Source organism: Electrona antarctica (assembly GCF_951216825.1).
Source record: "Electrona antarctica genome assembly, chromosome: 22".
In the NCBI taxonomy this organism is placed as follows: Eukaryota; Metazoa; Chordata; class Actinopteri; order Myctophiformes; family Myctophidae; genus Electrona; species Electrona antarctica.
The window spans coordinates 31849531-31862244 of NC_136805.1; the positions used below are offsets into that span (position 1 = coordinate 31849531).

Sequence of the window (12714 nt, forward strand, 5' to 3'; positions counted from 1 at the left end):
GGTAAGTAATGATATGAGGTGTGTATTTATGCTGTGGGGAATGTTGCGTGATTGGCTGCGCTGCCGTGGAGACGCGGGTGAACTTGACGAGGAGATAGGGATGGGAGTGATTTGGGTTGAGCAGTGGGTGGTGTCCACTCCTGAATCTACGTTGAACACAACTACATTTCACTAGTAAGAAACCACACCACTGTTCAAGATTAGTAGTATTTATTTGCACAAATGAGATGTGGGTGTAATGATGAGGAGCCCTGGGGAGGGCGAGACTGAGGATGGGGACGTAGTCTCGAGAGCTTGACGGCCGACCTGCTCACCCGGGAGCGGTCGGTCGCCTCTGCTCGGACGCTGCCCCCCCGGGGGCTCCTAGGAGAAGGAGAGAGAGAGAAGTGTTAGCGGGGCAATGCTGAGGATGGAGGGGGTTAGTTGGGGAGGAGGGGGGGGAAATTTGACAGCGCGAGGCGGTATCAAACAGGTAAGTAATGATATGAGGTGTGTATTTATGCTGTGGGGAATGTTGCGTGATTGGCTGCGCTGCCGTGGAGACGCGGGTGAACTTGACGAGGAGATAGGGATGGGAGTGATTTGGGTTGAGCAGTGGGTGGTGTCCACTCCTGAATCTACGTTGAACACAACTACATTTCACTAGTAAGAAACCACACCACTGTTCAAGATTAGTAGTATTTATTTGCACAAATGAGATGTGGGTGTAATGATGAGGAGCCCTGGGGAGGGCGAGACTGAGGATGGGGACGTAGTCTCGAGAGCTTGACGGCCGACCTGCTCACCCGGGAGCGGTCGGTCGCCTCTGCTCGGACGCTGCCCCCAAAAAGTCTGATACGAACCGTGGGGGGGCCGGAGGATGGAGAAGGTCTCTAGCGACCGGCGCGTGGAGCCTCCCGTCCTTGGACCCTCGGTCGGGCGAGGAAAAACTCCCTCGAGGGGAGTGAGGGAGAAACCTCGGGAAGGACCGCGGAGGAGGGGACCCCCTTCCTGGGCGGACGGGCTAGGCGGAGTGTGGCCGTTACGGTCTGCCTAGCTGGAGATGGGCGTTGCGTACGTCGTGGAGGTTGGACCGGATGTATGTGTGGTATGCCTGGGAGGACCATCTTCCCAGGACGCGGATGAGGTGGTCGGAGAGGCCTCGACTGGAAGCGGAGGAGGCGGCGCCGATGCGGAAGGAGTGGCCGGAGTAGAGGTGAGGGGGGAGACCGGAGAGGGAGAGAACCTGTCGGAGGTGATGGTGGAACCAGAACCGGGTGGCGACGGAGCCGGACTCGGTGATGAATAGGGGGTCTTGAGGGTTGGCGTGGTAGGATCGTCTCGTGGTGACGTGGCGGAGGAGGGGTTCGTAGGGACTGAGAGGTGAGTTCGTCTTGAAAAGGTGGATGGAGGAAGAACGCCCTAGCTGGTCCGTCTTGCTCCGTTTGAGCGTGAAGGTGAGGGTTTCGGAGGAATGGAATGTGATGTCGGACAGGCTCGGGTGGAGTGAGGGGTCGTACCGGGATGAAGAGGACGTGAACTCTGAACACCGCAGGAAGGCGAAGAAGGCGAGCAGGAACATGCCCTCCAGCGTGGAGGAGATCTGAGGGGTGAGGTAGCCGGCGCGGAGAGTTTGTAGGCAGAGGAGGAGTAGGTCTGACGTCAGAGGATGGCGGCGAGGCGGGACTGGTATCTCCTGGCGCTGTAGGCCGCGGAGCAGCATGGAGAGGTGGGGATGAGAGGTGGCCGGGTTTGGAGATCCGTCTAGTAGACGGAAGAAGAAGTTGATGCCGCTGAGATAGACGTGCAGGGTGGAGGTGCGGAGACGGAGGCTGGAGTGGCCGTGGGTGAGGAACGCAGCGAGGGTGGTGACGTCTGACGAGGGGAATGGGATGCCGGTGTGCGCGTGAAACCTCTTGAAGGTGTTCCAGGCGGTGAGGTAGCTAGAGAGCGTCCGGGGGGAGAAGCCGTTGAGGGCGTGATGACGGGATTGCGTGATGAGGTGGTGTAGCTGGGGGTTCAGAGGAAGATGGTCTCGGAAAATGGAGGAATGGGTGCTGGATGAAGGTCTGCTCCTGGAGCCAGCTGACGAAACCTCTGAAAGGAAAGACGGGAGAGGGAATCAGAGATTAGATTGGCGTGCCCGGGGACGTGGGCGGCGCGGATTATGAATTGGTGCGTGACGGAGGTCCAGGTGAGACGGCGAAGGAAGGGCATGATTTCGGGGGAGTCGGAGCGGCCTTTATTGATGATGTGTACGGTTGCCTGGTTGTCGGTGTGAATGAGGATGGACTTCTGTGCCCACTCGTGACCCCAAATGAGCGCAGCCACCACTATGGGATATAATTCGTGGAGTGCAGAGGAGGGGTGAGTGGTGGGGGGGGTGAACGCGAGGAATTCGGGTGACCAGGCGGACGCGAACCACCGACCTTGGTGGTAGGCGCCGAACCCGAGTGAGGGGGCTGCGTCGGTGTAGAGTTGGATGTCGTCGGGGTTGGAAGTGAGTGTGTCGTAAAAGAACGTGATGCCGTTCCAGTGCGAGAGGAGGTGGAGCCAGAGGCGAAGGTCGGTGTGACAGGAGTGGTCGATGGGGACTGTGTCGTGCAGTTTGGGGACGGAGTTGGCGGTGGAAAGGAGGTGGGAAATGAAGGGACGGCCTTGGGGTATAATGCGCATGGCGAAGTTGAGGTGACCGAGCAGGGCTAGGAGTTGCCGTTTGGTGCAGGAAGGGGCCAGGAGGTAGTTGTGCAGGAGGAGGGTGATCCGGTTCAGCTTATCTAAGGGGAGGGAAGCCTTGAAGGCGACTGTGTCCAGCGTGATGCCTAGGAACTCGAGGGTGGTGGACGGGCCGATGGTTTTCTCCTCGGAAAGAGGGACGCCGAGTTCTGTGAATACTTGTCTGAGTGTAGAAATGCCGTGTGCTGGGGGGGTGGAGGGGGGCTCGACGATCAGGAAGTCATCAAGGAGATGAATCAGGTGGGGAATGTGGTGGTTATTCAGGAGGATCCAACAGAGTGCTCTGGAAAGGGAGTCGAATAACTTTGGGCTGCTTTTGCATCCGAACGCGAGCCTGACGGCAAAATAGTAGGAACCCTTCCAGAGCACTCCGAAGAAAGCCCAGAAGTCGGGGTGTAGGGGCAGTACTTTGAAGGCATTTGTGATGTCCGCTTTTGACAACTGTGCCCCGTGACCGGCGAGGTGAATGAGGGTTATGGCGTTGCTGACGGTGTGATATGACATGGAGAAGTTGTGGCTGGGGATGGTGCTGTTGATGCTGGGGACGTGAGTGTTGTGAGGGGAGGAGAGGTCCAGGATGAGGCGCTTCTTCCCCGAATACTTCCTAGTGGCCACGCCGATGGGGTTGATGCGGTACACGGGGAAGGGAGGCGAGTCCAGGGGCCCCATCATGAACCCCTCCTCCACCTCCTTGGCGATTAGCCTGTCGACGGAGTCGGGGTCGTTGATGGCGGACTGGAGGTTGTTGCAGGTGTGGGAGGTGGTGGGGGTGACGATTAAGCCGGGGTGGAAACCGTGCGTGAAACCGTTAATTAGGAAGTTGACGAACGGCCGGTCGGGGTGGTTGCGGAGGGCGGTGGCGAGGGCTGGGATGATGATTGGTGTTTTGAGGAGGCTGACTAACCATGAAGGGGTGGGGTTGTGCGGGCAGGTGGTGCGTGAGTGAGGTCCCCCGCAGAACGAACAGGTGTGTAGGTAACGGCAGTTGGCGGCGACACAGATAGATCCGTTGAAATTGTTACATATCTGTCGCCCTGACTGGTATAAGAGGGGCCTCCCTCTGCTGTCTTGGGCATTGGAGGTGCGGGCGGGATCGGAGGAACGTGCAGGCTTGGGAATTGAGGGGGGGGGGTGGGGCTGCCGAACCGGTGCGGGAGAACAGAGCTGGGATGTGGCTGGAGATGTTGGCGGGGGCCTCTACTCTCTTGTGGAGGGTCTTGTTGGGTGCCTTGTTGGAGGCCCTCTGGACAGCCGTGGTGCAAGCGGCGGACGGGTGGGAAGGAGCTCCGCACAGGTCACATGAGAGGGAGGCCCTGGCCGCGAACACCCTGCAATAAAGCTCGTAGTCCAGGACCCCCCAGTATGTGCCGAGGTTGAGCTGCTGCACGCGAGCCGCCGCCTGGGTTGCGAATTGGATGTGGTAGTTGTAGAACCCCGTGCCGCCGAACCGAATGGCCAGGTCCAGCACCAGGACCAGGTACTGGTCCAGTTCGGCCCGACGGCCGGGGTAAACTACACATATCACGTCCCTGAGTAGGGAGAATGTGTTATCGAACTCTGAGGGGGTGAGATCTCGGGAACGGGAGGGGAGGGACTGGCGAAGCTCGGCTAGGAGGCCGAAGGGGGTGGTTATTTCCCTATTGCGGAGGGGGTCGGATATGGAGGGCTGGATCAGTTCGGCCAGGTCGATGTACGCACCGTTGAGGATTTGCTGGCGGAGGGAAGCGGTGACTGGGGAAGGGCGGGTCGCTTCTGACAGGGGGGGAACGGCTGGGGTGACGGTGGCCAGGGAGTTGGAGGGGGCTGAGGGAGAAAAATGGCTGAAGGTGCCGGGTCCCTGAAATGTGGGGAAAAGGGTGGGGAGGGGATAATGGGCGGACGTGCGTGCGAGTTGTGGCTGGGAATAGAGGGCAGACAGCATGGAGAAGAGCTGAGCCGGTTCGGGGAGGTGGGCGGTGGGAGGAGCGGACTGGTGGGGGGGAAATGAGGTGGCCTGAGGGGGGTGCTCTGCGGGAGCCTGGGGGAAAGGCTCGGCGGGAGCGTGGGACGAGAGCTCTGCGGGAGCGTGGGAAAACTGCTCTGCGGGAGCGGGGGGGGCCTGCGCACGGTGGGTGATGCTGACCGTGCGGTGGGGGGGGGAGAGGTTAGGGGCCACTCATCATCCGGGGAGGGGGGTGGATGTGCGTGACGACGGGACGTCCTGGAGCGTTGGTTTGGGGGGGGGGACTGGGGTGGTTCGGGAGCGGGACGGCGCCGGCTGGATGCGCGGCCCCTGGCTCCGCGACCTCTGGGTGGTGCGTAGCCCCGGGTCGAGCGGTGGGCTGCGGTGCGCCGGTCGGGTGGAGGCGGGGGGGGCATGAGGTGCTGAGCCTGGGAGGGGGACGATTGGGGGTGCACGTGGTGCCGGTTGGGGGGGGAAGGCTGCTCGTGAGCCTGGGGATGGCCGTGGGCCTGGGATGGGGACGAATGGGGGTGCACGTGGTGCCGATTGGGGGGGGGAGGCTGCTCGTGAGCCTGGGGATGGCCATGGGCCTGGGATGGGGACGAATGGGGGTGCACGTGGTGCCGATTGGGGGGGGGAGGCTGCTCGTGAGCCTGGGGATGGCCGTGGGCCTGGGATGGGGACGATTGGGGGTGCACGTGGTGCCGGTTGGGGGGGGGAGGCTGCTCGTGAGCCTGGGGATGGCCGTGGGCCTGGGATGGGGACGAATGGCGGTGCACGTGGTGCCGATTGGGGGGGGGAGGCTGCTCGTGAGCCTGGGGATGGCCGTGGGCCTGGGATGGGGACGATTGGGGGTGCGCGTGGTGCCGGTTGGGGGGGGGAGGCTGCTCGTGAGCCTGGGGATGGCCGTGGGCCTGGGATGGGGACGAATGGGGGTGCACGTGGTGCCGATTGGGGGGGGGAGGCTGCTCGTGAGCCTGGGGCTGGCCGTGGGCCTGGGTTGGATTGGGGGTGGGAAGCACTCGGTGCTGTCCGTGCGGTTGGGGGGGGGAAGACAGAGTGGGGGGCGCTCGGCGCCGGGAAGAGGGGGAGGGGGGAGTAGGGTGGGAGGGGGAAGGGGCGGAGGGCGCGAAGCGCTGCTCCGAGTGTGGATACGACTCTGAGTGCCGATCCGGGGAGCGCGGGGAAGGGGGCGCTCGGCGCCGGGAGGAGGGGGAAGGGAGAGGAGGGTGGGAGGGGGGGGGGGAGGGACGCACTCGGTGCTGTCCGTGCGGTTGGGGGGGGGAAGACGGGGTGGGGAGAGAGGAGGGACGCACTCGGTGCTGTCCGTGCGGTTGGGGGGGGGGAGACGGGGTGGGGAGAGGGGAGGGACGCACTCGGTGCTGTCCGTGCGGTTGGGGGGGGGGGAGACGGGGTGGGGGGCGCGTGGCGCCGGGGAGAGGGGGAGGGGGGAGGAGGGTGGTAGGGGGAAGGGGCGGAGGGCGCGAAGCGCTGCTCCGAGTGTGGATACGACACAGAGTGCCGATCCGGGGAGCGCGGGGAAGGGGGCGCTCGGCGCCGGGAGGAGGGGGAAGGGAGAGGAGGGAGGGAGGGGTGGTGGGAAGGAGCCTCCAGGGGACTGGAGGCGGAGCCGGTGTGAGAAGCCCGGGTGGGCGTGGCCCCGACGGTGGCTGGGGGCTGGTGGAGGTGAGCCACGTATGCCTCGAATAGATCGGCCTTGCGGTCCGTTCGGAGGAACGGGACTCCGTTTGCCGCGAGTGTCTGCTGCAAGCGGAAGACCGTCCACTCGGATATGGACGGTCGGCCTGTTGAAGAAGACGGGCGTCCCTGCGATCCGCCGATCGCGGAAGCGCCGTGGCGAGAGGTGGACGGTCGGAGTTGTTTGTCGGCCTCGGGAAGGCTGGATGGCGGCTCCCGTGGCTGTGCTGGAGAAAGCGGTTCTGAAGCCTGGACTGCGCTAGAACCGGGTCGGACGGAGGCGCTTGTTGCCGGGACTGCCGACGCTGTCTCGGAGCGTGGCGAGCCGTACCATTCCTCGTCTCCCGAGGCGTAGAGCTCGAATTCGTCGGACATGGTAGCGGCGGACAAAACGCGCGGATTAAATTTGTGCTCTAATGTAACGAGAACTCACTAGCACTGCTGGATTAGCTTTATAAACCGTATATAACAGCAGTGCTGACAGTATGGATCGAGGCGAACGTAACGTGAATGAGAGGAGGAGGAGAAAAAAAAAAAAAAAGAACGAGGAGCTTTACCTGACGGTTTGGTGGCACGGAGCCGTATCAAGCGATTTGGTATGGTTTCGAGAAATTTGACAGCGCGAGGCGGTATCAAACAGGTAAGTAATGATATGAGGTGTGTATTTATGCTGTGGGGAATGTTGCGTGATTGGCTGCGCTGCCGTGGAGACGCGGGTGAACTTGACGAGGAGATAGGGATGGGAGTGATTTGGGTTGAGCAGTGGGTGGTGTCCACTCCTGAATCTACGTTGAACACAACTACATTAAAATACATTATTGTAAATCAATCAATCAATTTACCCAAGACATGATATGTATTTGACAACCAACAGATATGTTGAGTACACCAAGGTTTTTTGTTTTGTATTGTATGTTGAGTATGGGTCCCCAGCATGTAGAAACTACCAACCAAGTAGATGCTAACTTGTATATGTTGAGCAAATGTCATAATTGGCATAATATGTGACCATACCATTAACAACCTAGGCAAACATTCAAAATTTCATCATGCTTTATGTAGCATGTGATGTGTCAAACTATGGGGATGGACATAGCCAGATAGCACCAAAATAAAACGAATATAAGAAATGTACGTAGGCTAGAAGGAAATACTTCAACGTGTCACTCCTAATCTGGGTGTATTTCACACCTAGACAAACCCATCAACAGTCATCAATCATCTCCCATCCAGTTTCTGGACGGTTTCAGCACTAAACTATGGGCCATTTCATTAGCATAGAATTAAATTAATCTGATACCAATTTGAATAGTCTGTCCACTTTGTTAACACCATGCTATGTAAATGTGGGTATAGTGTAAATGTGGGTATAGTGTAAGTACAATGAAGTGATACAAAGTATCTCTCTGCAGCTATGCTCAATCAAGTCCCTATAGAAACCTAATTTGCACATGATTGAACAGAAAAGGGTGTGGTGAAGGACTTCACTTGTATGTGACACCACTGCATCTTATTACTTGCGCAAGCAGAGCGTGCAAGTATTGTGGTCGTGCTGGTACGAATGCATGTGTATGCTTGGTAGGTATTGATGGTGACATAATTAAGATATAGATAGAAGATTTTACCATACTTCAAAATTACGTCACCATTGACAGCCGACTTTAGTATATACTTGCGCAAGCAGAGCGTGCAAGTAGTGTTATTAGTCAGGTGCTACAATGCGTATGTCCCTTAGCAGCATATGATATGACGTCATATGCTGGCACATACGGAAGCAGACCGCGCAGGTATGTTTTCCTTCATGCTACGAAGCGTATGTCCCATGACGTGATGAAGATATGTACCAATGTCCCTTAGCAGCATAATGATATGATGTCATATGCTGGCACGGGACATACGGAAGTAGACCGTGCAGGTATGTTTTTTTGTTTTGAGTAAAATACCACTTGAAATTCAAGAAAATAAAAAACATAAGAGAAACAGACGACTTTGAAATATCCGAACAAAAGAAACGGATGAAAGACGAAAGGAACGGTTGGTTATGCGTAACAAAAATCTCAAGAATATGGGAATACAAAAACTAGAGGAGATCAACGGAAATGAAACTCATAAACTAGAACTGTGTGATCGAAAAATGGATACAAAGAAATACAAAGAAAAACCAAAACCATAAATGACCCAGCGAAAACGGGACCTTGGGGGGGGGTGCCCCCACGACGACTATAAGAACATTTCGTCCCTGATCTACACTACAGTATATCATGTCTGAAAGTGTTGCCCCATTCCTTTTTCCAAAAGCCATTCCATGTGGCGGGAGACCTTTTTTACCTGGGGTCCGCCGATGACAAAGCGCCCGCTGGGCTGCAGGTGGTAGACGGTGTTCTCGTCCAGGTACTTGGGCGGAACCACGGCCATAATGACTTTCTCCTTCAGCACCCGCTTCTGCTCGTCCAGACTTATGTAGTCGTCATGCTGCGTTGAGATCACCACGGTGTGTACCCTCTTGGGGATCACGGCGCCATCTTCCTGGGTATAATGAACTGTCACCTAACGGAGAATGAGAGGAAAGTAAATGAATAAATAAGAGCAGTGTGAGCTGGACAGAGAAACGGAGGTGGTTAGACATGAAGCCAGAAAGACCTTTTTTTTTAAGTGAGCTAAAAGTGAGTACTAGTACTACAGTAGGTACTTAATTTTCCTTTTTGTTATTTTGTTTTTAAGCGTTTTTACTAGTGCCAGCAGACCTGTTCCGTACGTACGGTTTAAAAAGTAGGCCTACATCCAGGCTGGCGGGCCATTTATAATGTCAACTCCTGCTGGGTCCTCATGCTTGAGCAGAAGAAGTTTGCTTGGAACCTCGATTGAGGAGATACAAAAAAAAGAGTCCTACTGTAGGTACCACTTTTTGCCCAATGGAAAATGGGTATACCATTCCAGTGGAAAATTAAGTGCCATTAGGTTAAGGACCCTGTTGTGTTTAGACATTGAAATGTATAAACATTTTCAACTGCAAGTCACAGGCGGGTTTAGGGACATGGCCTAGAGTACTCTAGCACTCGTGCCAAGATGAAATGTGGCACGTTTGACTTGGCCGCTGTTCAACAGAAGAACCTCCAAATAGCACCTAGGGTTGTCTGCTTCCATAGAGAGAAATCTGGGTGGGTGGTGGGTGGAGAGTTTTGAGGAAGTTCCTCTCACAAAGTCTTCGACCATCATGTTCTGGTTTCTGTCGGTATGCAGGCCTCTCTACATCACTAACTCGTGGTGTAAAGTAATACTCATGACGACTACAGCTGGCAGATACTCAATTTCACTTGATGTAATGTATATCGCATATACAAATAAATGTGACTTGACGTGTGGCTTCATATGAAAGGCATCACTGCAGGAGAAGGAATAATCAGAGGTATACTGTATTGAACTGTATTTATGGTGTTTATTTAGCCCCTCCTATATACAGGCTTAATGTTTGTTTAGTCGCTAACACAAACATTAAATGCCATTAACAATAAAGAGAGTTTAATGTTTGTTTTGTCTGTGTTTGTTTTACATCACCATTACATCACCTAATCATAGCAACATGAGTTAGACTTTAATATATTAGCGCCCCTCACTTCACACGGTGTGATTTTTTATTTACAGATAAGAATTAGGTCTGCTAATATAGCAGTTGTTTCAGAGGCAGTACAGGTGTATCATGATCATACCTGTGTCTTGGAGTCTGGGCGTAGCCAGGGGATCGTCCCGTTCCGCCTCAGTTCGGCCATCTTGGCATTGAGTCTGTGGGCGAAGACAATGGTGAGGGGCATGCACTCCTCTGTCTCATCTGTAGCGTAGCCAAACATCAGGCCCTGTGGATGTGGAGAGGTAACAGCTCAGCATTGACAACATTATTACGTTCAGGACATTGCAGTGCTATTTGACACGGTTGGTGCCACTATCTAACACCAAAACAAACAACTGTGCTGTTTTTGCATTGTATGCATAATGCCCCCTAGGAGGGCCTGGTCGTTTACATATTTAGATCATTTTTCATTGTGATTTCCATGTTCAGAGATGAAAGTCTGCCTGTTGGACTGTAGCAACTCTTGATACGCCCTGTGGCGTTGTCCTGAATAACATCATCATAACAACGTGACTTGTCTGAAATAGGAGGGGAATTCAGGTGAAAAACTGTGTCTTAGGTCAGTGGTTCCCAAAGTGGGGTCCGGGGACCCCCAGGGGTACTTGAGGGAGTTCCAGGGGTACCCAGCTAAATGATAGTTTGGAACCAAATAGACCTCTCAGAGTTAAATTAACATTGATTTTACAATATACATTGTGGGTCCGACTCCCAGAGATAGAAATGGCATTAAATGGGGGTCCGTAGACTAATGCATGTCAAACTGGGGGTCCTTGAAATTAAACTTGGCATATCTTTTCAAATGGGAGTCCGTGGGATAATTAGTCTCAATTTGGGGGTCCTTGACATGAAAAAGTTTGGGAACCCGTGTCTTAGGTTGTGTGACTACCTGGTCGCCTGCACCAATGTCATTCTCATCTCTGTCAACATGAACCCCCTGGGCTATATCAGGGGACTGCTGTTCCAGAGCCACCAGCACATTGCAGGTCTTATAATCAAATCCTGGAGAGAGAGAGAGAGAGAGATTTTTGCATAAAACAGAATGTTCACTCTGACACCCAGTGAATGCACACCTGGACAGTATGGTAAACTCAGTGAAAAATATATATACGGTATGTACAGCTTTTGTCCCCAAACGTCTCATATTTGCCATTGACAATGAAAGGAGAAATTAGGTCATATGTGCCTCAAATTCTTACGTAAATTTGTTTTTTTAACACAAACATTAAATGCCATTGACAATGAAGGGAAAATGTACGTCATATGTAGACGAGCAAATTTGCTAACCAATCACATACATTCAGTTGTTCATGAGATGATGTATGATGATGTATAATGATAAGAGCGCCACTCACTTCACACGGGTGTGATTTTTTAATCATTCACAAAGATTTGAGCATTCTGAAAATAAAGTCATTAATAACTAGCTTTCAGGGGCTGCATTTTCTATCGGGAGGGTATGTGTTGCCCTTGCCCTGAAGATAGTATGATGCTTTTGAATATTCATACATTGTAATATATTTGAATCTCTTACTCACATCTTTTGTGAAATACTGAAAGGTAACTGCTTCGTATCTTCATTCACAGAGTAAAATCCAATATGCTTTGAAACATTGCTTCTGGGGTGCTTTGATCACCAACAGCAAGACTTGGCTTGTTCATTTGGTAAGTCTTGGCAATATAACAGTGCTATTGATGTTGTTTTCATGTATGGTATCTGCATTGCCTGTCCTGCAGTACCTTGGCCAGTACAGTACTATGGCACACTGATAACAGGCTAATCACATACAGTATTGTATAGATAACAGCCAAGGTACATTTCCCCCCCAATGATGCTCGAAGGCAGTTGCTGCCTACTAGCCAAGCAATACGATTCCCTCCAAGGTCACAAAGGATGCAAAGAACCGTTAGGTTAGCCTTAGCTTAACCCATTTAGGCCTCTAAATGGTGAAAATTTTCTGAAAAACCTCATGTTTCTGTATCAGTGGTGCTCAATATTTCATGTCAAGGACCCCAAACATCATATGTAATTGGTTGTTCCAGGAACGTCTCAGAAGCAAAGATTTGATACACTACAGTATGTCCTCTATATTGATACAGGGCACCTAAGTATTGCACACAACTATGGCACAAGGCTGTTGTAAGCCTTCATAATGATCCAAGAATTCCATGTGATTATGCTGTTCTGTAATAACACAGGCAAGCATGGAAACACATCGCACACATTGTCGTTTGTTACTAGTGCCTTTTGTAAGACAACTAATAATGGCAGTATATGAATGGTAATGTGTGAGTGCGCACACACACACACACCGTCGCCTATACTTTGTTGTTCCTTTTCATCAAATTTATACTTCATCAAACGACTGTCACAAAAGTGATGTTTGTCGAACACAGCAATCATTTTTGAATTGTGGACGACTAAACTAGCATCTCAGTACCTTTAGGGTATTTAATTATACAGCAGACTGTCAAAGGTTCAAAGTTGGCATTTGTTCTATAGCTTGGACTATCAGACACGCCCAAAGACACGCATTTGCTTTTTCTCATGAAATTCCAAATACTGTTATATCACTTTGTGCCTTAAAAAGGGAAATATTATTCATACAGGTCTAATTACAAGGAGTAGTTCTGTGCCAAGAGTTATTTGCTTCATATAAAGAGTTTAATTCTTCTATTTTCTTAAAAGTTATGTATGTTACAATATGCTGCTTTTTCTTTATTGTATATTTTTTTT

General features: G+C 52.8%; 1 protein-coding gene across 1 annotated transcript in view; it reads right to left on the bottom strand.

Moving 5' to 3' along the window:
- Positions 1-12381, bottom strand: part of LOC306915091 (S-adenosylmethionine synthase-like) — a gene marked incomplete at its 5' end in the record, with an annotated part of 87075 nt that extends 74694 nt beyond the window's left edge. Inside the window, 3 exons of the mRNA XM_079492336.1 lie at positions 10063-10206; positions 10867-10979; positions 12291-12381. Coding sequence (XP_079348462.1) covers positions 10063-10206; positions 10867-10979; positions 12291-12381 — 348 coding nt within the window. The remainder of the gene's footprint in view (positions 1-10062; positions 10207-10866; positions 10980-12290) is intronic.
- Positions 12382-12714: the final 333 nt, after the last annotated feature.